At 37.6% G+C, this 24,569-nt stretch overlaps 1 protein-coding gene and 1 pseudogene across 7 annotated transcripts in view; one reads left to right on the plus strand and one right to left on the minus strand.

The window, feature by feature from the left end:
* Positions 1-24,569, plus strand: part of PCCA (propionyl-CoA carboxylase subunit alpha) — a 456,523-nt gene that overhangs the window by 68,561 nt on the left and 363,393 nt on the right. For all 7 annotated transcript variants that reach the window (XR_010130619.1, XM_019039752.4, XM_055360016.2 and 4 more), the window contains 2 exons: positions 7,507-7,620; positions 9,816-9,869. Coding sequence is in view for 6 of the 7 variants with exons in the window: in XM_019039752.4 (XP_018895297.3) it covers positions 7,507-7,620; positions 9,816-9,869 (168 nt within the window). In the remaining variant the exon portion in view is untranslated. The remainder of the gene's footprint in view (positions 1-7,506; positions 7,621-9,815; positions 9,870-24,569) is intronic.
* LOC109029433 (large ribosomal subunit protein eL15-like) lies at positions 2,967-3,615 on the minus strand (annotated as a pseudogene).

Here is a 24,569-nt window from a genome sequence, read left to right on the forward strand (position 1 = left end):
GTTCATATGGTTTGGAAACACTTTTTTAAAAATATTGATTTCAGTGGAGATTATTTCCCAACCCTATTCCTAGAATTTCACTCTGTTATTGCTTCAGAAAGATATATTCAGAAATATATGCCTGTGTATTTATGTCTTCATCACTAGACTTTGAATGCATGTGTGATAGCTTTCTCTTTAGTAAGTGGAAAATAATCTTAAAGATTGCAAGCTAGAGCTGAGCCCACACTCTTACTGGTATTTTCTTGTTTCCTCCCCTAACCTTACCTTGTCATAGTTTTTCTTAGGTAGTATTATTTATTTCTTTTTTACTACGTAGTGACATTCTTCAAATGTATACTTTCACTCTGGCTTGTCCGTAATTGGCTGGAAATTGTGATGGATCTATATAGTTTTTTTTGTGTTTTTTATAAAATCTGTATAACATAAAGTTTACTATTTTGCTCATTTTATTTCATTTATTTAATTATTATTTTATATTTTTACAGATGGGGTCACACTATGTTGCCCAGGTTGGACTCGAACTCCTGGGCTTGAGTGATCCTCCTGCCTCAGCCTCCTAAGCCGCGGGGACTACAGGAGCTGGGCCACTGCACACGGCAGTTTTAGTCTTTTTATTTTTTATTTTTTGAGACAGGGTCTCACTCTGTTACCCAGGATGGAGTGCAGTGGTGGAATCACAGCTCACTGCCACCTTAGCCTCCACTTGGGAAGCCTCTTGGGTCTGCCACTGCTTGTCAGAAACTTTTTACTCTGAATTATGTCATGTCTCAGGTGTTTTTACCTAGTTATTTTGCACATTACCCTTCTCAAAGGCATTTGTTCAAGTTTTTCCTAAGCTAATGAAGGAAAACAAACCTGAGTCATCTCTTGGCTGTCACTCTGCCTCTCCTACTCTTTACATCCAACCATATGTACAGTCCTCACCCCACCCACCCCACCCCTACTCTACTTTTTCCTCTGCTTTATTCGGCATTCCTTTCCTTTGTGGTCTGGTACCCACCAGCTACACTGACATGACTCTTGCTAAGGTTTTGCTTGAATACTTGATGTCTCCTTTCTCTCTGTCATTCCTCTCCTTCTCCCTTGATGCTTCTACTAAGGGGTCAGTGGTATGAGAAGACAGTTCTCCTCCTGCTGGTTTTCATTATTTTGTTGTTTACTGTATTGTCAGGAATGCATGCTTGCAAGACAAAGACTAAAACAAAAAACAAAAAACCCAAACAGCAAAAAAACCCCAAAACACCTTTGTTTTGGTTCCGAGATTGATTCAGTATTAGTTCCCTTTTGTGAAATGAAAACAGGATTGTAGAAAATGGGCTGGGAATTTTGCAACTGGCAAAAACGTATTCTCTTTTTTTCCTGTAGTTTAAAATTTTACCACTTTGAAAATCATGTAAGTTATCTTAGAAGAAAAATAGTAGTCCACTAATTCTACCATCCAAAATAACCATGAATAAATATGTCTTGGTGCTACACATGTAGTTTTTCAAAATGGAATCAAAGCAAATCTTTAAAAAAAATCGTTTTGTTTTCTATGATCAAATTGCCTTTCTGGGAAAGGACATGCCAGAATGTTAGTTTTTTAAAACTTGTAAAAGTATCTTTAGATACTTTGAATGAAATAGAAAGAGTTCTATTCTTTTTTTTTTAGAAATAGGATTTTATGTGGTTGTTTGATTTTTTTTTTTTTTTCAGTTATTCAAATGAAGATTGATGCAGTTGGCTTTCCTTTAACCTTTTAGTCTTTCAGGGTAATTTTCTTTCTTTTTTTTTTTGAGACTCCCAATAAGTTTATTATTTTTTAAATTGTGGTAAAATGCTTATAAGGAAATTTACCATCTTAACTATTTTTAAGTGTACAGTTCAGTGGCATTAAGTACATTCACATTGTTGTGCAGCCATCACTATAATCTATCTCCAGAACCCTTTTCATATTCCAAACTGAAACTCTGTACCCATTAAACAGTAACTCCCCATTCCAGGCTCCCCACAGTCTCTGGCAACCACCATTCTACTTTCAGGATAATTTTCATTGGTTAGTAATGTTTGGATAATTTGATTAGATTTGGTGGATACTGAAGACTGGCCGGGTTATGTAAGCTGTTGCTACTTTCAGCCAAGGAGTGCATCTAGTCCGTATTACATCATCCTTGGAGTGTTCTACCCAGTGTCTTGCATTGAAGGACATCAGAAGGAAAACTCCTGTATTCTCAGTCGTGGTAAATAGTGTCCACTTCATTACAGATCTCCTTGAGTGATAGGTTTCAAAATATCTCTAGGCATGAAGAAACATTTCCAAACCTGCTTGTCTTCTCTACCTTTCTCAGTATGTACTAGTTTAGAAGGTATTCAGAATCTTTCACTGAGACCATTGAGTTTTATGCTAAATATAACATCTGGCCTAGCACTTTTTATCACTCATATGCAATCTATTTGATAAGGACAGGGACCAAATAGAATGTCTTTTTCAATGTATTTTAGGCATCTAATTGACTAATATGAAATTTTCTATTAATCCAAAGTTTTTAAATGCAGGCATAATTCCCCCCCACCCCGCCCGCAAAGATTCAGTCTTGCTCTGTTGCCCAGGCTGGAGTGCAGTGGCCTGATCAGCTCACTGCAACCTCTGCCTCCCAGGTTCAGCAGTTCTCCTGCCTCAGCCTCCCGAGTAGCTGGGATTACAGGCATGCACCATTACGCCCAGGTAATTTTTTTTTTTGTATTTTTTGGTAGAGACAGGGTTTCACCATGTTGGTCAGGCTGGTCTTGAACCCCTGACCTTGTGATCCACCCGCCTCGGCCTCCCAAAGTGCTGGGATTGCAGGCGTGAGCTACTGCACCTGGCCGCAGGCATAATTTTTAACCTATTTATATCCAAACATTTAAATTTATTTTTTATTTTTATTATTTTTAATATTATTTTTATTATTGTATATGTTTATTTATATTATTATTTCAAATTGTTTATTAGGTATGAATTTTACAAACTTTACTTATATTAGCGGTAACGGTGGAGCGGGAGAGTATTGCGCCTTCTCCAAGCTGCCCGGCGAGAACTACCAATAGTGTGGTGGAACTTATGGCCGTTTCCAAGGGCCAGGGCTCTTTTGGCCTGCAGATGTCAGCCCACACATCTCCCTGTGCTGTGGACTGATTTGGTGATCCATTAGGTGTCAGGATTTCTTCTGATAGCTTTATGGAATGGATCAGTGAGGATAACCTCAAAAAATTTGTAGGTGGAATCTTCACCAACCCAGTAAGAATTCAGGACTCTCAAAGCCCCACAGTGGCGTCCAGCTTGCTCCTCTGCAACGGACTGAAGGCTTGGAGCACACTTTAGCTGGTTAACACCATGATGGACAGGCTTGCCATAAGTTGCACCCTTAGGAACTGGGCGTTTTCGGCCACCACGGCAAACACGAATCCTATATATAACGTAACTTTGCTTGGCCTTGCAGCCCAGTCAGCGCGCTTTATCAGGCTGGGTGGGGCGGGGAGCCCTGTGGAGAGCAGAGAGCTGGCGGTACTGCCTCAGCGGACCCTCAGAAGAAAGCGCATGACATCAGACTGCTGCTTTCTCCATAGCTCCTGGATGTACTGGTATGCACCCATCTTGGCTTACCTGATGGCTGCTGCCGGACGGAAGAAAAGAAGTTTAATTTATTTTTTAAAAGTTAATAAAGAAGATGATTTTTCTCAGTCATGTGAGATGAAAAACACATCTGTTGTTCTCCTAGTTATTTGGAAATTAGGCTCATACGGGTAATAGTTGATGCTACTAATTTTTCTCTGAAGAATAAAATAATTCAAAATATAAAACTAAATGCTTGGCTGGGCGCGGTGGCTCACACCTGTAATCCCAGCACTTTGGGAGGCTGAGGTAGGCGGATCACCTGAGGTCGGGAGTTCGAGACCAGCCTGACCCACATGGAGAAACCCTGTCTCTACTAAAAATACAAAGTTAGCCGGGGTTGGTGGCGCATGCCTGTAATCCCAGCTACTTGGGAAGGCTGAGGCAGGAGAATCGCTTGAACCTGGGAGGTGGAGGTTGCGATGAGCCGAGATCGCGCCATTGCACTCCAGCCTGGGCAAGAGCAAAAACTCTGTCTCAAAAAAACAAACAAACAAACAGAAAACAAAACAAAACAAAACAAAACAAAACCTAAATGCTTGATGGGAAAGCTAATAATCTGCTTTAAAAATCTCTATTGGTTTTCTGAGAACGGAGAAGTTTATGAAGACAAACTATACTTAGTGTTAGTATTTAAAATGCTTTACTTTTCTTTTTGAAACATATAGCCAGTAAATCCTGCTTAGTTGATTAGTGTACCTCAGTTTAAACTTTCCATGGTTGTTATGTATTTCCTTTGCCATTAAAATATATAAAAAGGAATTTATATTTTTCAAGATGTTGAAATTTTTGAAACAAATATATCTACTCAGCCTATGCAATATTAAGTCATTCTGCAGAATAGCATCTACATTGCTTGAATATTGTTTGTTTTGTATTATTAAGCCAAAAAAAACACCTCACACATTTCATACAACGACAACAAAATTGAAATAGAGTTTCAAAAGTTTGTTAGATTGTTCTTTCCAGGTTGACTCTTAAGTGTCTCTTAAACTAAGGCAGTAGAGAATTCAAATGTTTTCTTTTGCATGGCCTTTTGCTATTAGTGACCCTGGGCTAGACTGTGGGCTTGTTGAGATGTGAATGTACCCTGCCCCCTGAAGTAAGATTTGTTCCTGCAAATGGAGGAAAAGAAGCCAACCAATCCTTTATAAACAATTTGTGTTTAGTCCTTCTTTGTAAAGTCCATAGCAGTTTTGACCTGCTTTTAATGCATGATTTATTCAATTGTTTATTGGAGCACTCTTTTTTTTTTTTTTTTAACTGGAACAATCTTAATCACCCAGTAAAATATATTAGGCTCTGAGCTAGTTCTTGGTATGTTTACTTTATTTATTTATTTCTTTATTTTTTTGAGACAGAGTCTCACTCTGTCGCCCAGGCTGGAGTGCAGTGGCGCGAGCTCGGCTCACTGCAAGCTCCGCCTCCCGGGTTCATGCCATTCTCCTGCCTCAGCCTCCCGAGTAGCTGGGACTACAGGCGTCCGCCACCACGCCTGGCTAATTTTTTGTGTTTTTAGTAGAAACGGGGTTTCACCATGTTAGCCAGGATGGTCTCGATCTCCTGACCTCGTGATGCGCCCACCTCGGCCTCCCAAAGTGCTGGGATTACAGGCATGAGCCACCGCGCCCGGCCTAGTTCTTGGTATGTTTATAAAAGGTTTGTGATAACATAGGAAAAATGTCTATTATGCTAGTTAAAAAACAAAAGGGTGAAAATTATATATGTGGTATCATTACGAAAGTGTATTTAGAGAAAAGACTAAAAATGGCAATACTATTAGGATTCTCTCTCTCCTTTTTACTTTTGAATGCATGTTCATTATAGAAATTTTGGACACATAAACACATGTGCCTATGTGTATATTTTAATTTGTTTTCCTTGATAAACCACCAATTGCCGTATGTATTGCCAAGATTAAGAAGACTTTATGTAGGTGTAGATTTTTACCTTAAACATAATGAAAAAAAGATAATAAAAGTTGCAACTTTTTGTACCTCAAAGACAATGGCTTTTAACATTTGATAATGAAAGTTATTAAGCAAGCTGCTATCCAAGTATATCTATGAGTAAATAGCTTTAATCACATAACATTGGGCTAGGGGAGATTAAAAAAAGAATTTAAGGCGTAACCTTATGATCTGGTGGAGGAGAAATTGTAACAGTGTGCAAAGCAGTTAAAATGAGATTGTTGGGTAGATGAGATTATATGCTAAAATTTGCACTAACTACTCTCAGAGTTTAGATTAGAGGAGATTCATCCTAAATTGAAGTACTTGGGAAAGATCCAGTGGTAGATGTGAAACTTGGAGTCCATCTTCTATAATAGGTGGTATCTGAGGACAATAAAACAAGTGTGGATTTAAGTTTAAACAAAGACTTAAATGTATTCTTTTTAAAGGATTGTGAAGTACTCAATTTCTTTCTTACAGAAAAAAACTACAATCACAATTACAACAACAAAATTGACAGTAACAGGATCTGAAGTGGACAGAGGGCAGTAGGGCAATAGAGGAGGGGGGCATCCTGGTCTGAGGGCAGAAGAGCAACTTGAGGTTGGGGGCATACCAGGCAACGATAACCACGAGGAAGGCCTTGCTTTGAACACAGGGATATTTAGAAGCCCTTTGCAAGCAGGGCTGCTTTTCCCTACAATTGGTATTATTAAGTAATTACCGAATGTATATATTTGGACATTTTATAGTAAGATATTGACCTGAAAATCCCTTGGGCATTTACCTGATCTTTTACCTTTCAATACTCAATATAATTTTTTACTAAAGTGGAAAATATTTATTGAATTGACAAAGAGAATTCTTAGCTTTCTAAAGGACTACTTTTTTAGTTTTTTAAGATCTCATTTAAAACAAAGTATTTAAAAATTATTTCATAACTGAAGACTCTAACAGAAATACTCAGGTATTTGCCACCTTTGACTTTTTTTTTTTGGTAGAGGGTGGGTCATAAATGTTTAGGTATATGTTTGTGTTCCAGTTTTTATATCTGCCTTGCAAAATAATTGTAATCTGGAAGTTTCTGAAACTGGAAAACCATTAGGAAATTAGGAAAAGTCATTTAAAAAGATAATAATCCTTTCATCAGTTAAAAAGAATAGACTCCTTTTAGAACTAAGCAGTTTACTCTTTTTCATATTGAATGCTTAGCTTCTATTATGCAAAATAAATAGATTTAAACATTATAGAGTGAGTAGTCTTAAAAATGGAGCATACATTCCTGAATTTTGAGTAGCTTTAGAACTTAATACACATATCATTTCTTTTAGGAATAAATGTAAAATGGATGAAGATTGAATGTGAGAGTATTTAAATGATTCTCAAGATTTTCTGGTTCATGTGTTGTGATATTGAACTCTTTCTTTCGTCTTAGGCTTTAATTTGTGCCTGGTGCTGACCTGATGCTGTGCAGGGACACTCACTGCATCCCTCCATTCAGTCCCTCTAATTATCCCAACTTCCTGGGGAGCTTGCTTAGAACTGGGCATGAGTGCTCTTTATTAAAATATTGGGCTACCCTGGCTACATGTAACAAGGTAGTTTTTGATATCAAATTTATGTATTGATGAACGGAATAGGAAGCTAAAATTGTTTGCTGTGATTTTACATAAAGAGATAGGGGATATTATGGAAATTATTTGGTTAGACAATGAATTAGGCTGTAATAAATGAAATCATGGTTAATAGAGTTCCTGAGTTTATTTGTTGCATTGTTGCTTTTTAGTGCATACTCAAAAAGAAATACGACTCTATAAATGATATGCAGAACAATCAGATTTGCAATTTTGTGTGTATTTGCAGATGATGGTAATTCTTTTTGCTGGGCGCATCTGTTAATGCAGAAATTTGTCTCCTCAGGTTCATGTGAAAATGGCGGATGAGGCCGTCTGTGTTGGCCCAGCTCCCACCAGTAAAAGCTACCTCAACATGGATGCCATCATGGAAGCCATTAAGAAAACCAGGGCCCAAGCTGTGAGTCTGAATGAATCTATCTACTGCAGCTGTTTCATATGTAGTGAGCAGAAAGATAGAGTTTGTATTTAAAAAAAAAAATAGGAAAGAATGATTGAAAATGCTGTTGCAGTTAGTTCATGTCACATGAGTTAAATGTGGTCGAATTCGCTACTGGAAATCAAAGGCTTTGTAGCATCTGGCAGTGTTGGTCGCTGATCCTGCAGGTGGCTGCTGGATTCAGCTTTCACACCAGGGAGCAGTTTCAGTTCATTTCCAAATTTGCTAGGAAAAAAGAAATCCCAATTAGTTTTCAGTATTAACCCTTTCCGTGTAATAAGAGCATTTAAAAAAATTCTGTGTTATAAACAAGATCCAAAGACTGTGTTCAAATTCCGTTTTAATAATTTAAAAATTACTTATACCTAGTACACTTCCAGAAATAAAAACAGCACATTTGGTAATTATTTTAGTTTGTTAATGTCAGTAGAATGCTCATAATTTACAAGGATAAATCATTATCTCCACCCCCAGTTCTGTTTGAATAGAGTGGAATCCAAGGAAAAAAATGATTTCTGATATCAGAAACAGTGTTTTTTCTTCTATTTTCTTTTTTCTTTTTTTAATTATCAGAACTAATTATATACAGTGTTAAAAACTATGCAAAGTTATCTCTAAAATTGGATGGAAACATCCAACACCAGCAATTAAGCCTGGAGCGCTTCAATTAGTGCTCACATTTCTTTTGAAAGAAATGTTTTAGTAAGATGCATGTTAAAATAAAAAACCTAATTCGTGAACCCATATTATAGATGTTTACAGTTTATTAGCACAGTTAGTGAAGGTAAAACACTTTAACCTTTTAACTATAGCTTGCCAAAATAAATATGTAGTTGAGTGTTGATAAAATGAAGTTGGTGGAATGAAAACTCTTCTTCTCTGATACAGTAGTTTAAATTCTTCTGTACCATGCTCATAAAGCTTAGTTCAGCTTTTTTTTTGTTTTGTTTTTTGAGATGGAGTTTCGCTCTTGTTGCCCAGGCCAGAGTGCGATGGCATGATCTCGGCTCACTGCAACCTCTGTCCCGCCAGGTTCAAGCGATTCTCTTGCCTCAGCCTCCCAAGTAGCTGGGATTACAGGTGCCTGCCACCATGCCTGGCTAATTTTGTATTTTTAGTAGAGAAGGGGTTTCACCATGTTGGTCAGGCTGGTCTTGAACTCCTGACTTCAGGTGATCTGCCTGCCTCAGCCTTCTAAACTGCTGGGATTACAAGCAGGAGCCACTGTGCCCAGCCCGAGTTCAGCATTTAAAAAGTCGCTGATACGTAGCTATTTCTGGATTATGATACTGGTTCCTTTAGAAATTTGACTTTCTTTTTAGCAGAATTATTTTACTAGAAGTATGTTCAACACTGGCTGATACTGAAGTGGCTAAATTTATGTTTGGCCAGTCTGGGAGAGCCAAAAATTACTTGATTGGATCAGGCTGATAGATTGTAGCAATGTGGCTTGTGGGTGAGGATAGTATAAAGTAGTTGTGGATGGCAAAGTTTGGGGTGAGGAAGGAAAGAAGAGTAGACATTAGAAGAAAAAAAATTCAGAGCACAAAATAAAAGTAAAACCACACCTCCATTTTAGTTCAGTTTGATAGAAACGGCTTGTTGGTAGTTGCTGAGTATTATTAATGCCATCAGGAATAAAATGTGTTAGCTGTCCTAGTAGTCTGGGTTTTGGAAATTACCAGTTCGTGAGTACTGTAAAGAAAGGAGAATTTAGAGTTTTTCATCCATCTTTGCCAAGGTTCCTTTTACATTATTCTTTGACGCACCAGCCATTGTGAAATTCTCCAGAATTGTGGACAAAGTTAGCCTCAGGAAAAGGAGGGAGAGTTTTGTTGAATAGTGTAGACAAATGCCAGTGGGCAGGAAGCTATGTGGGCATATACTCCCCATTGTGGTTAGGACAAAGGTAGTGTGTGGAAAATGAATCAATTAGGACAAAGGGAGTGTGGAGAAAGTAAATATAAGAGGCAGTTTCTTGGAATTTGATTCTGATCCTAGAAATGTGAGTTAGAACTCATCAGTGTATAAGAGAAGTGTACTTATTCAAGGGCTCTTGAACAGTAAATATTAATACATAAATGCACTGTACATTTTGCTTATAAAGCTTTTGCAATATGATAAAATTGAAAGTGCTTTTTGCTTTCATTTCTAAGGTACATCCAGGTTATGGATTCCTTTCAGAAAACAAAGAATTTGCCAGATGTTTGGTAAGTTGGTAATGAACCAGAAACTGTTCATTTCTTTTTCAGAAAGCAGTGTGGTAGCATGGCTTTTGTAAATGTGGGTAGTGATGGATTATAGAATTTTAATTAACCCAGCAATTCTTTGAAAATTGTGACAAGTGAAGTGGTTTTATTCTGAAACTCAACTGTTTATTTGAAGAGTAATTATAAAAACAGAAAAGTTTAGAAAATCACCATTACACTGAATGAATGATACCTGGTTTATTATATACTGCATGGTATTTGAATTAAAGTTAAAAACTTCAGATTTTTAACTGTAAATATGTTAGGGAGTTTAGTGAGTTATTGTAGTGATTTAATTATTTTGTGGCATTTAATATCAAATCTTACCAATGCCTCTATTTTGGGTGAAGTTGTTTTTAATGATCTAAATGTCCCCTTCCAGCTAGGTGAATTAACGTATGTTTGTTATTAAATTGATTTTTCCAGGTATATTTATAACTTCATTCAAGATAGTACTGAAACCTTATTTTTTAGGTACTAGAATATGATTTTGATTAATGTTTGTACATATGTTTGTTATTAGATCAATTATGCCAGGTACTATCTTAATTTATTCTAATATGTTATACTTGTTTCTGTGGCATACAGTCATGTGTTGCTTAACAGCATGAATACATTCTGAGAAATGCATCATTAGGCGAGTTCATCCTTGTGTGAACATCACAGAGTCTACTTACATGGTAGAGTCTCCTACACACTTAGGCTAAGTGTGTTATAGCCTATTGCTCCTAGGCTACAAACCTATACGTGTTGCTATACTGGATCCTGTAGGCTGTTGTAATACAGTGGTAGATATTTGTGTATCTAAACACGTAAACAGAGAAGATACAGTTAAAAATACAGTATTAGAATCTATGGAACCACTGTCATACGTGTGGTGCCTCATTGAAATATTCTGTGGAGCATAACTGTACTCGTATTCTGTTCTTCCATGGATTGGAAATTATTTGTGAATGTTGTTATTTTCTAGATGGAATTTCCACTTAAAATCTGTAACTTTAACTTGAAACAATTATTAAGATCACAGAGTTGTCTATTTGAACCACCTTGCTTTGTGGGTCCAAAACTAAGGCCTAAAGAGATATCCTGAGAGGGCAGATTACATGGACGCATCCAGAGGTTCCAGTTTCCCAGGTTTTATGCAGCATATCTGCATTTTTTTGTTTATATCCCTTTTTATTTTTTATCTTCCTTGGAATTTTGACCAAGATTCTGTTATTATAAAAACTATTTGAATATAATACTTAAATTTAGATGTGTATGTGTGTATATATATAATGTAATGTATTACATTTAAGTCCGTATAGATGAGAGGTCGGCATGCTACAGTCCACAGGACAAATGCAGCCTGCTGCCTGTTTTTGTCAATAAAATTTTATTGAAACACAGCCATGCTCTTTCATTTATGCATTGTCTATGCTGCTTTTGTCCTGTGACAGCAGAGTTGAGTATTTGTGACAGAGACCATTTGGCCTATCAAGCCTAAAATACTTTTTCTATGGTCCTTTATAGAAAAAGTTTGGGAACTCCTGCTATAGATGAATATCCAAATCCAAATTATATGAGTAGGATAAGTGATGTGGTGCCAGTATTATACATTTATTCCTATACGGTTAATACATTTATTTATTTTATATATTATATATAATATTATATACAGTTTATGCATTTTTTCAGTTATTAAAAAAATGCTGCCTTTTTTTTTTTTTTTTTGAGACATAGCCTTGCTCTGTCACCCAGGCTGGAGTGCAGTGGCATGATCTCGGCTCACTGCAACCTCTGTCTCCCGGGTTCAAGCTATTCTGCCTCAGCCTCCTGAGTAGCTGGGATTACAGGCACACACCACCACGCCTGGCTAATTTTTGTATTTTTAGTAGAGACGGGGGTTTCACCATTTTAGTCAGGCTGGTCTCGAACTCCTGACGTCGTGATCCGCCCACCTCGGCTTCCCAAAGTGCTGGGATTACAGGCGTGAGCCACTGTGTCTGGCCAAAAAATGCTTCTTTAAAGTTTAAGGCCTTTGAGAAGGATATATTAATAAAAATGAATCCAATCTGGTTCCCGCGCACTGGGTGCTCATAGTCATGTTACGGAAAATAAGTTGATACACAAATAACTTCACTTCAGGGAAGAAAATACTGTGAGATAAGATCAATATCTTTGTAAATGAAAGTAAGAAGGATGATTTCCATCTGGGGTTCTACATTAGAGAAAAGCCTGTAGAATATACAACCTCCTCCTTTCTTTCACACGAATTTTCTTTCCAAACCTATTTCCCCATTTCCCTTTTATCAGTGCTGTGCCTCCACCCAGCCTGACTGTGCGCTGCTTCCATGCGTGGCTGGCTCTGCCCTCAGTGCTTTCCTCACTCTCTCTGGGTGGGTGTGCCTGGCCTCCCACCCACCGTGTCTAACTGCTGCCTGCCCTTGAAGGCACAGTTCATATGCAGCCTCTGCGGGGAAAGGGTTTTAGATCCTTCTGTTGAGAAGTAATTTCTTTCCTTGGACTTTTTGTTTCAGTTTGATTGGAATGTTTTTGTTTTTGGAAAAATGATTTGTGCTTTATCTGAAACATTGTTTTTACTTAATATCCAGGACTAAAATGATTTTTTGATTTTTTTTTGCGTAACTGCTGTGTATTTGCTTTAGAAAGTGTACAATAGGCCAAATTCCCCCAATGTAAAAACACACCAAACTTTATAAGACTGATAATTTTTTATGCTGAGTTTACGCGAAGTGGGATTGGATTTTATACAGTCCCTGCTGTCCATGACTTGAAAAAGATGATGTGGGCCGGGCGCGGTGGCTCACGCCTCTAATCCCTGCACTTTGGGAGGCTGGGGTGGGCAGATCACTTGAGGTCAGGAGTTCGAGACCAGCCTGGACAACATGGCAAAACCCCATCTCTACTAAAAACACAAAAATTGGCCAGGTATGGTGGCACGAGGCTTTGATCCCAGCTACTTGGGTGGCTGAGGCAGGAGAATCGTTTGAGCCCGGGAGGTGGAGGTTGCAGTGAGCTGAGATCACGCTACTGCACTCCAGCCTAGGCAACAGAGCAAGACTCTGTCTAAAAAAGAAAAAAAAAAAAGATCATGTCTTTGTTATTGCTTAGTTATTGCTTAGATAGTTTGTTATTGCTTAGATAGTTCATAGAAAAAACAAAGCTACACATAATCCTCATAAAAATAGCAATTTTCAATAATTTTAATGTGCTGAGCCAACAGATTTTATTTCCAAGCTGTTTTCTATTCTGTATTTTCCCTGCAGGCTTCTTTTATTATAAGCATTAAAGGGCCATCCATGGGAGACTATGAGGATTGTTAGGATGAGGCAAAGACATCTTAAAAGAGTTTACAAAGAGCTTTGAAACGTGAAACTACCTTCTCTGGAAAAATGGGATGTTGGCTTGAAGATATTTCCTAGTATTCTGTGTTTTCTTTCTGGTTTTTCTATGTTGTTTTAATCATATTGTCATACCTTGTCATTTCAGGTAACATAGCGTTATAAGTTATAGTAATTAGTTTCAAGAGAAACATATGTTAGAATTTGTGTTTTGTGTTTGGATCCTATCTGTGTACTTGAAAGATACACGTATATGTAGATGGATAGTGAGTTCCATCAGGATGCTCAGCGTTGAAAGCATAGGAGGGAACTGTGCTGAGTGTGTGAGGTTTGGCGATTGTGCTCTTTTATCTTCTTTCTTTCTTGAGTTTTTAGCAAGATAAGACATGTAACTACTGTAAAATGAGAGGTAATTTTTAAAATAGCCACTGGGTTAACCAAAAACCTTTTAAATAGCTGTGGCATCCAGTGTGGGCAAGGGTCACATAGTTTTGTTCCTGGAAGTGTAAATTGTTTCGGACCTCCCCCAGCCCCCAGAAATTTGCTAGTATTTATCAAAATTTAAAACATCTATATGTTCTTTAATTTAACAGTTCCACCCTTAAGAATCTCCCTTACAAAGATATACTTGAGAAAATGTTCGTGGTAAGGTGTTTCATAATAGCAAAATTTAGAAAGTGTTCAAAAGTAAAATGTGGAGAATGATGGCTTCCCTGCGGGGTCATTGGTCCTCAGTTACAAGGCTGCAGTCCATGATGTGTTATAGTTTAAAGTGTGTTGTAGGCACTTTGTAACTAATACTAAAATTCTGAAGTTAGCAAGTTTGCCAGTGACTTTAACAATTTTTTTTTGTTTATAAAATAGTTTAAAGTGGATTAAAAATGATCCATATGATACTCTACTCATTCATATTTGGACTTTTTTTTTATTTGAGTAGGAAAAAATAGGAGAGACTTAGACCTTGCGAGCCCAGGGTTGTTTATAACTCTTATTTTCACTATATGGGCTATAATCTGCATAGCTCATGGAAATACATTATTTTTATATATCGCAGCTTAAGAAGGGTTGAGAATTGTTACTGTAGTGTATTTTGTGTAGACATCATTTTAATGACATAAATTTTCTTATTAACATTATATTTTCCATTTTGGACACAGACCTTTGATTTTAGTATCTTAAAATTTTTAATTTTTGAGAATGTAAAATGCTAAGAAATTTAAGCACATGAAAACATTGAAAATTAGGATTTCTTTCCATCTTTGAACCTTCGAAACAAGACCCCAATTTAAGTCTTTAGAGGTCATCACTGTTACCTTCTGGAGCATGTGTGTCTGTATGTGTGTATGTGTGTGTGTGTGTGTGTGTGTGTCTGTCTGTCTGTCTGCGTGTGCTAGAATTTTGCTATCATTTGTTTTATAAGATACTCTTAGTTGCTTAAGTAGGACTTACTTTTTTATATGAAAACAAGTGGCATAGAACTTTTCTTATATAAGAAAACAGTGGTCCCTAGGCTTTTAAAAATAAGTATGGAATACCTACCTGCAGGTAAGTTATTTAATCTTTATGACAACCTATGATGTATTCTTATTTTTATTCTTGGTTTTATGGAAGAGAGAACAATCTCTGAAAGGTTAAATAAATGCCTTATCCAGTGTCACATAGCTGGTAAATGAGAGTATGGATTCGTTGTTTAGTATATGTTCCAGACTGACTCTCAGATGCATTGGAACTGGGCTGGGCTGTTAGTGGTATTTGTTTTTAATCGATAGCTTTAGCTGGCATCTGTTCTTGCTGTTGATGGAGGCTTCTCTCTTTCTGCTTCCTTCCCCTCTTCCCCATTGGTGTATCATCATAGAGATCTAAAAAGTAGAGTTGTTTCTTTTGTTTTTCTCATCTTGTAGCTTGGATGCCAGTGAAGGCAAGTCCTCACTTGGATTTGCTAACTTACTAAGTAAGGTAACTGAGTGAGCTTTGCTCAGTTAACTGAGTGCCAGAGCTGCAGCATAGAGATATTGATGCCTTTTACCACTCGTTGATATTCTTAAGTGGAACTAATGAAGTCTCCCTGGATTTGGAGGAGAAAGTTCTGTGACTCCTTTTTCCTTTTCATAATAATTTTATAATATTTTTCTAATTGTGACTTGTACATATGTGATGTTCAAAAGAATTGATAAGAACTAATGAATGCAACTTCATAAAACCCTTATTATGACAGAATATCTTTTGAAATGTTTGAGAACGTTTCCTTTCTTATATGTTGGCTTAAGTTCAGCTTTTAGAATATTTGAAGATTTTGAATGCGATGTGGAATACTAAATGCTCTAAAGTGAATGCCTGAAAAAGGAAAACTCTCCCTTTACAGTTAGGGAGTCTTTTAAGGATGTAGATAGGTCAGATACTTTTAGGGCTTGTGGGATTTTGGGGAGTGGTTTCAATAGGAAAAGTCTGGGATTTGATGAGGCTGGGATTTTTTTCCCTTTGCTTGAGGTTAAAACAGATTGAAGTGTTACGTTTTAGTTTTCCTATTACCCTCTCTCCTTACTGCCCTATGCATCTATTAGCTCATTCTGGAGTCAGAATGACAGGTAAATTCTTTCTCTGCCACTTAGTAGCTGTGTGATCTTGGACAGGTTGTTTAATGTCGGCCTCTGAAGATTGTGTTTTATTCTTACTATTTGCATGATATGTATTTCTCCATCTGTGATTTTATGTTGAAAATACTGTGTGTTTCTTGTAGCCAGGATGTAGTTGTGTCATGCTTTTGAAATAATTCTGATGGTCTCCATTTTTAAATTGTAGTGTTTAGACTATTAAGTTTTTTCTTCTTTAGTTTGCCTTAGTGTATTTTCTTAAATAGCAGCTTTATTGAGATTTAATTCATGTGTCATCATGCTCACCCTTTAAAAGTATACAATTGAGTGATTTTTAGTATAGTCACAGAGTTATGTAACCATCACTGCTATGCAATGTCAGTAAAATCCATTAACATTTAATAAATGATCAAGGTGGTTGGATTTATGTCTAGCATTTTATTATTTGTTTTCTCTCAGTCTCCCCTTTTTCTCCTTCTGTTTTCCTTTTCTGACTTGGATTATTTTAGTAATTTTTGAAATTCCATTAAAATTTATCTATTGGATCTATCTATTTTTCAGTGTTTTTTCTAGGATTGCAATATCCATCCTAACATTTCATATTCTAGTTAGAGCTAATATGATACCATTTCAAGTAAAATGTAGAAATTTTGCGATCATATAGTCCATCCTCCTTCTCTTCCCATCACTATCCTCTATGTTATAGTTGTCATGTGTATTTCATCTGCATGTATTATAAATTCTATGGGAAAATGTTATAATTTTGTTATAAACATGTTGAGGTGAGTTAGGACATTTCTTTGAAATGATCTGTCAAATTTAAAATATAGAGACAAATCTCTAGATTAAATATTTTATTTGAGAATCACAGAATTGGAATTTGAGACATACACATGGGGTCTTCAGTATGTCCAAGGAACGAAGAGAAGGTTGAAGGTTTTATTAGATAGAAAAAAAATGTTACTGATTATTTTGAAAGAAAGTTAATTGGTACTTGAAAAGCTTTGGGAGCTGGCAGGCTCAGATAGGAGAGTGACAGTGGTAGGTTAAAAACTAATCTTAGAGTGATAGCAGGTTGTTTCAGCAGTTACTAGGTAAAGTTGGTCTTAGGGTTACAGCAGGCTGTTTCAGCAACTGGGCCTCTGGATAGTTCAGTTCTTGGAGCCTGTGCTATGTGCCCTGAGTGCTTTTTTCCCCTGACTCCTTGACTCTTATGTAGTTGGGTATACAAGAATGACCCAATTCATATAATCAACTTTCACAGATCCAAATATCATTCAGTTGAAATTAAGACTCATTTTATTTTGGTCCATTTAAAAAATGTTGTATTTTAAAATTACATATGTATTTTTATTGTGGTAAAGCAGACATAACATAAAATTTACCCTTTCACCAATTTTAAGAGTGTGGCTCAGTGGCTTTAATTTTATTCACAATGTTTTGCAATCATCAGCTCCAGAACTTTATAATCACCCCAAACTGAAACTGTACATATTAAACACTAATTCCCCATTTCCCACCTACTCCTAGCCCCTGGTAACCTTCCTTTTACTTTCTGTCTCTGTGAGTTTACCTATTCTAGGTACCTCACATAAGTGGAATCATATAAGATTTGTTCTTTTATGTCTGGCTTATTTCACTCAGCATAATATTTTCAAGGTTCATCCAAGTTCCTTCCTCTTTAAGACTGAATAATAGTCTACTCTGTGGATATACCATATTTTGTTTCTTCATCACCTGTTGATGGACATTTGGGCTGTTTGTACCTTTTGGCTGTTGTGAATAATGCTGCTATGAACACTGGTATATAAGTATCTGTTTGGGTCCCTGCTTTTGCTTCTTTTTAGTATATAGCTAGGAGAGGAATTGCTGGGTCCTATGGTAATTCTATGTTTAACTTTTTGAGGATCTGCCATACTGTTTTCCATAGTGGCTGTACCATTTCTCATTCCCATTGTTTTATTGTTTTTAATAACCACCAAATCATGCCTTTCCTTAATGCAAGCTCTGGGTAATTAGTTGACTCATTGGATATTTGTAATGTAGCTTTACATAAGTTTAAGAGGTTTAATTTGACAGTATCTTCCTAACCAATATGTTTATGCTTGTTAGTCTAGTGTTACTGCCAGAGACCTATTGCGCAGACTTGTGGGAGTATTGGGACTATAGGCCATGGACATTTATTAATATTTTTTCCCCTCACATTTTCTTTAATGAAAAATTTAAGAAACACAGAAAAGTTTGAAGAATTGTACTACTACAAATGCCAGTAGATTCTATAATTAACATTTTCTTATTTGTTTTTAACATATTTATTCATTTGTGTTTTCTTCTACTCATCTATCAGTCGACCTCATTTTCATTTTGCATGTCAACTTAAGTTGTAGATAATAGTACAATTCACTCCTGTACACTTCAGCATGCAATTTTTAAAGCAGAGTTCAGGCCGGGTGTGGTGTCTTACACCTATAATCCCATCACTTTGGGAGGCTGAGATAGGAGGATCACTTGAGGCCAGAAGTTTGAGGGTGTGGCAAGCTATGAATCCAGCCTGGGTGACAGAGTAAGACCCTGTCTCAAAAAAATAAATAAGTAAATAAGTACAATAAAAAAATAAACCAGAGTTCATTATTCATTTACAGCTTTTCCAAGAAAGCCTTATTGAAATATAATTGCTTTTCAATAAAGTGCACATATATAAGAAATTAATTGTACACTTATATGTGTACACTCATGAAATCATAATCACAGTCAGAATAAAGAATGTATCCTTCAACTCCAAAGACTTCCTGGTGCTCCTTCGCTGGCTCTTTCGGCCACTTCCTAGCCTTCCTCTTCCCATTTAGGCAACTACTGATCTGTTTTCTTATAGATTATTTTGCATTTACTAGAATTTTATATAGGTGGAATAACACAAGTTATGCTGTTTTTTGGATTTTTTTTTCACCCAGCAAAATTATTTTGAAATTGATCCATGTAATTGTATCAGTACTTCATTCCCTGTTTTGTTTTGTTTTGTTTTGGAGACAGAGTTTCCCCTCTTTTGCCCAGGCTGGAGTGCAGTGGCACAACTTCCGCCTCCTGGGCTCAAGTAATTCTTGTGCCTCAGCTTCCCAAGTAGCTGGGATTACAGGTGTGCACCACCATGCCCAGCTAATTTTTGTATTTTTAGTAGAGACGGGATTTTGTCATGTTGGCCAGGCTGGTTTCGAACTCCTGGCCTCAAGTGAGCCGCCTGCCTCAGCCTCCCAAAGTGCTGGGATTACAGGTGTGAGCCACCGTGCCTAGCCTGCATTCCTTTTTATTGCTGCATTCATTTCTTTTTATTCCATTGTATGGGTTTACCACCATATTTTTAGTAGCCGTTCATCTGTTGGTGGACATGTGAGTTGTTTCCAGCTTTTAACTACAACTAAAGGTGCTGTGAACAAGTAGTTATGTGGGCATATGCTTTCATTTTTTTTTTTGGTAAATGCCTAGGAGTGGAATGGCTAGATCATTTGTATGTTTTATCTTCTTAGAATCTGCAAACTCGTTGGTACAATTTTACATTTCCGCCAACAATGTATGAGTGTACTAGTTGCTCCACATTCTTACCACTCTTTAAATTTAACTGTTATACTATGTAGTGATGTCTTATTGTGGTTTTGATTTGCATTTGTCTGATGATTAATAATGTTGAGCTCATTTGCTTTATATCTTGGTCGATGTGTTTGTGAAGTCTTTTGTCCATTTTTAAATTGAGTTGCTTGTCTTATTTAGACATATTAGGGTTTTTATTCTAGGAAAAATCTTTTGTCTGGTGCATATCATTGCAAATATTTTCTCCCATGATGTGGTTCTGTTTTCATTTACTCAGCAGTATCTTTTGAAGAGCAACAGCTTTTAGTCTTGTTGAAGTCCAGGTTATTGATTTTTTTTTTCTTTTATAGTTTGAACCTTTTGAGTCTTAAAAATATGGGCCAGGTGCGGTGGCTCACACCTGTAGTTCTAGCACTTTGGGAGACTGAGGTAGGTGGGTCTCTTGAGTCCAGGAGTTCCAGACCAGCCTGGGCAACATGGTGAAACCCCATCTCTACAAAAAGTAACAAAAATTAGATGGGCTTGGTGGCATGCAGCTGTAGTCCTAGCTGCTTGGGAGGCTGAGGTGGGAGGATCACTTGAGCCTTGGAGTTTGAGGCTGCAGTGAGCTGTGGAGTGTTACTGCAGTCCAGCCTGGGTGACAAAAGAAGAATGTGTCTCAAAATAATAAATTATTAAAAAAAAATAGATATATGTAATTTCTTGCCAAACTCAAGGTCACTGAGACTCTTGTTTTTTGTTTTGTATTTTTAATGTTTTATAGTTTTAGATCTCTGATCAGTTTTGAGTTAATTTTTATATGTGGTGTGAAGTAGGGTCTAAATTAATCTTTTTTGCATGTGGCTATTCAGTTTGCTATACAATCTCTTGAAGAGGTTATCCCTTCCTCTTTGAATTGCCTTGGCGCCCTTGCAGAAAAAGTAATGGGACATACATGTGCGATCTCGGCTCTCTGCAAGCTCTGCCTCCCGGGTTCACGCCATTCTCCTGCCTCAGCCTCCTGAGTAGCTGGGATTATAGGTGCCCACCACCACAACTGGCTAGATAATGAACTCTTAAAAATACTTTGTCCACACCCCCTTTCATTTACTCCCAAGTATTACTAATCCTGCTGAGGCCATCTTGGTGTGACCTCCTCCCTCACCACTGACTCCTTCTTTTCTCTCTCAGAACTTCCTTACTTTAACAATCCAGTTGAACACATATGCCGCCTTATTCAGCAGTTGAATCTCAACCTGAGAGATTCTAATGTTCATTCTTCAGTTCCACACATAACCATCGTGAGTAAGAGAGGCTCATTCCCCTAGAAGGATGAGCTTTAAGATTGCTCCAGTCATTAACAGTATACAAGATGTCAGATAGCGTTTTACTGGGTCTAAGATAAATTAGGCTGTAACCAAGCATATTTGTATATCAAACCAGACTCTCCACACATCCCAATTATAAATTCTGGACAAAATAGAAAAAGCTACATAATACCTGTGGGTACCAGAGAGCAGCCACAATTAGACAGAAATAGGAAGGCGACTACCCTTGGAAGGAGGAAATGGCATGGGGGCACTTTCCTTTTTTGGCCTTTTTTGAACAGCTCGTGGAATGAATTCTGAAGTGTTCCATGTATGCATGGGTCAGATTCCAAGTACTCCAGCTGAGGCTAAAAGAACCAAAGAGAATTATTAGCTGTTACTTATGCTAGTATTGGGAGAAAATATTCAGGTTCTACCTAGGTGACTCTTGAACCCCCTTTTGAAATGTGACAACGTAGCAGATGCTGTTGATGCTGCTGTCCACCCTTTCTGCCCAGTTGTTAGCGTCACCTTAAGTGACCATCCCTTCCCTGTGAGTCTCAGTGGTAAATCCTGACTAGTGAAATCCTGACCAGGATTCATTCTCTTCCTTACCAATGACCAGTTTATGGGAGGCTCGTGGTCCAGTTTGATTCCTGGCAAGTGAAGGGACCTTTCAAGAAAAGGTTTCTTTTCATTGTGTGAAATAAGCCTTTTTAAAATTATTTTAAGCCATTGTAAACTGAGGGTTTTTATTGTTGTTGGGATTTTTGTTTTGTTATTTTAATTTTGGCCAAAACCACCAGGTTGAAAGACCAGTGTTTTACAGACTGACATTCTATTGAATCTTAAAATAGAATATAGCTTCTGATTCTTGTGTTAAGCTTTCTGAAGTAATTTAGAAACAAAACCCTTTATGGATTACATGGCAAAAAAGGCATGTTTCAACCATAAAGTAAATTGTTTTAAAAATTTCCCTTAATTTGGCCAGGCGCAGTGGCTCACGCTTGTAATCCCAGCACTTTTGGAGGCCGAGGTGGGCGGATCACCTGAGGTCAGCAGTTTGAGACCAACCTGGCCAACATGGTGAAACCCCGTCTCTACTAATAATACAAAAATTAGCCAGGTTGGTGGCGGGTGCCTGTAATCCGAGCTACTCAGGAAGCTGAGGTAGGAGAATCGCTTGAACCCAGGAGGCAGAGGTTGCAGTGAGCTGAGATCGTGCCACTACACTCCAGCCTGGGCGTCAGAGCGAGACTGTCTCAAAAAAAAAAAAAAAATCCCTTGATTTATGTAAGGATTAGTCTCTTTTGTATGCAAGTAGAAGGCTGAACTCATGCTTTTTATTTTTTATTTTATTATTATTTTTTGAGACGGAGTCTTGCTCTGTTGCCCAGGCTAGGGTGCAGTGGCATGATCTTGGCTCACTGCAATCTCCGTCTCCCAGGTTCAAGTGATTCACCTGCCTCAGGCTCCTGAGTAGCTGGAACTACAGGTGAGCGCCACCATGCCTGGCTAATTTCTGTTTTTTTTTTTTTTTTTTAAGATGGAGTTTCGCTCTTGTTGCCCAGCTGGAGTGCAATGGTGCGATCTCAGTTCGCTACAGACTCCGCCTCCCAGGTTCAAGCAATTCTCCTGCCTCAGCCTCCTGAGTAGCTGGGATTACAGATGCCTACCACCTTACCTGTCTAAGTTTTGCATTTTTAGTAGAGACGGAGTTTCACCTTGTTGACCAGGCTGGTCTCAAACTGCTGACCTCAGGTGATCCTCCCACCTCAGCCTCCCGAAGTGCTGGGATTATAGGCGTGAGCCACCACACCCAGCCTGAACTCATGCTTTTTGATTCTTCTGTATCACTCAGGCTTTCTGGAGGTGCTTGTTAACTCTTTGCTAGATTAGTTGCTGAATTCAAATTTAGAATTCTGGAAATAAATGTAGAAGGGACGCTTTGAGAAACATCCTTGTGCTTTCATTGTGTAATGCTATTTTAAACTTATGGTAACTTCATGATGTCTTAAAATTTATTTTCATTGATTTATTTGTATGTGACTCCTAAGCTTAGAATTCAGTTGGAAAGATTTTTGTTTTTGTTCTAGTGAAGGAAGTACATTGCTCGAGGATTTGGCTGGGTTAAATGAAGTAATGCTAGTTATCTCTGTTACATATAGTTAATGATTCTTGTTGCCCCCAGATTTGTTCTAAACTTAAACTTTTAAATGTATGCTTTCTAAAACAGGCAAAGAAGCAGAAATAATGAGATGATCACTGGGGCTTTGTTTCTGTACTGGTCCTTATTTAAGGATATTACAACGTTCCTAAGTTACCATTTTGACTCATAATATGTGATATGCTAATGTTCCAAGCACAGATTATTTTCTGTATGTTTCCACTTCCCAACCTACCTATGGTGTAGCGCCTGTCTGCACCACTACGTGTGTGCATGTGTACATGTTCCTAGCTTTTTATTCAGTCCTTTATGTGCTAGTTGATTGTTGAGTGCAGATAAAAATAATATGTTGCATTTCTTAACCACAATCTTTGATTTATAAGGAAATATTTTGATAACAGCATTTATACTAATATATGCTCTTACTGATTAGAATGCCACAATTGATAGAAAATATATTGGATGTAAATTAGTTACATATTTACATAATCTATACACAAGTAACAGCATATTTTACCAGCATAGCGTACAGTAGCCATAAAATAAGAGTGGGTGATACAATAGAGCATTGGTTCCCAGTATGTTCTGGGGTACCTGGGGACTCTTGAGACCCTTTCAGACACTCTGAAGTAAACAATTTTCCATAATAGTTTTTCCTGCTCTCATTCTCTGAGGATTGTGCAGTAGAGTTTTCCATGTAACAGTAGAGTTATATGATATATGTTATCACAACAGATTGAATGCAGGAACCAGATTTGAGAATCCAGCTGTCTTAAGCCACATGTTAAAGAGATTTGTGAAAATGTAAAACATTTCTACTCTAATGAATTTGTCATAAAAATGTTACTTCTAATTGTTAACATTAAATGGGCTATTCTTTTGAAATACATTTTTAAAAATTTCTTAATTTTAATATGGTAAATATTGATATATACAACATGTATAAGCCAGAGCTCCTTGAGATTGTCAATATTTAAAACTGTAAAGCCCAGAAAATTTGATAGGCACTGTCCTGAAAGGTGACTGGGTAGCCTCTTGAGATAGGGTGATGACAGTCTTCTCTGAGAGTGTGGCCTTTAAGCTGAGATTCTAGACAGAATGAGCATGCCTCCTCTGAGTACTACGCCCCACTGTACTTCCACATTCCTTTTTAGCCTTAGTATAATTACTTCCACGTCAAGTCAAGGACTTTTACTCATTCATTTCTGAATTCCTGTTGCTTACCACTTTACTTACTAGTCATTAATAATTCTTTACGGCCAGACGCAGTGGCCTACGCCTGTAATCCTAGCAGTTCGAGAGGCTGAAGCCAGAGGATCACTTGAGTCCGGGAGTTCAAGACCAGCCTGGGCACATAGGAAAACCCCATCTCTACAAATAATTTAAAAATTAGCTGGGTGTGGCCGGGCGCGGTGGCTCACGCCTGTAATCTCAGCACTTTGGGAAGCCAAGGTGGGCAGATCACGAGGTCAGGAGATGGAGACCATCCTGGCTAACACGGTGAAACCCCGTCTCTACTACAAGTACAAAAAATTAGCCAGGCGTGGTGGCAGGCACCTGTAGTCCCAGCTACTCGGGAGGCTGAGGCAGGAGAATGGCGTGAACACGGGAGGCAGAGCTTGCAGTGAGCGGAGTTCTCGCCACTGCATTCCAGCTTGGGTGACAGAGTGAGACTCTGTCTCAAAAAAAAA

The sequence above is a fragment of the Gorilla gorilla genome, chromosome 14 (assembly GCF_029281585.2).
Source record: "Gorilla gorilla gorilla isolate KB3781 chromosome 14, NHGRI_mGorGor1-v2.1_pri, whole genome shotgun sequence".
Taxonomy (NCBI): Eukaryota; Metazoa; Chordata; class Mammalia; order Primates; family Hominidae; genus Gorilla; species Gorilla gorilla.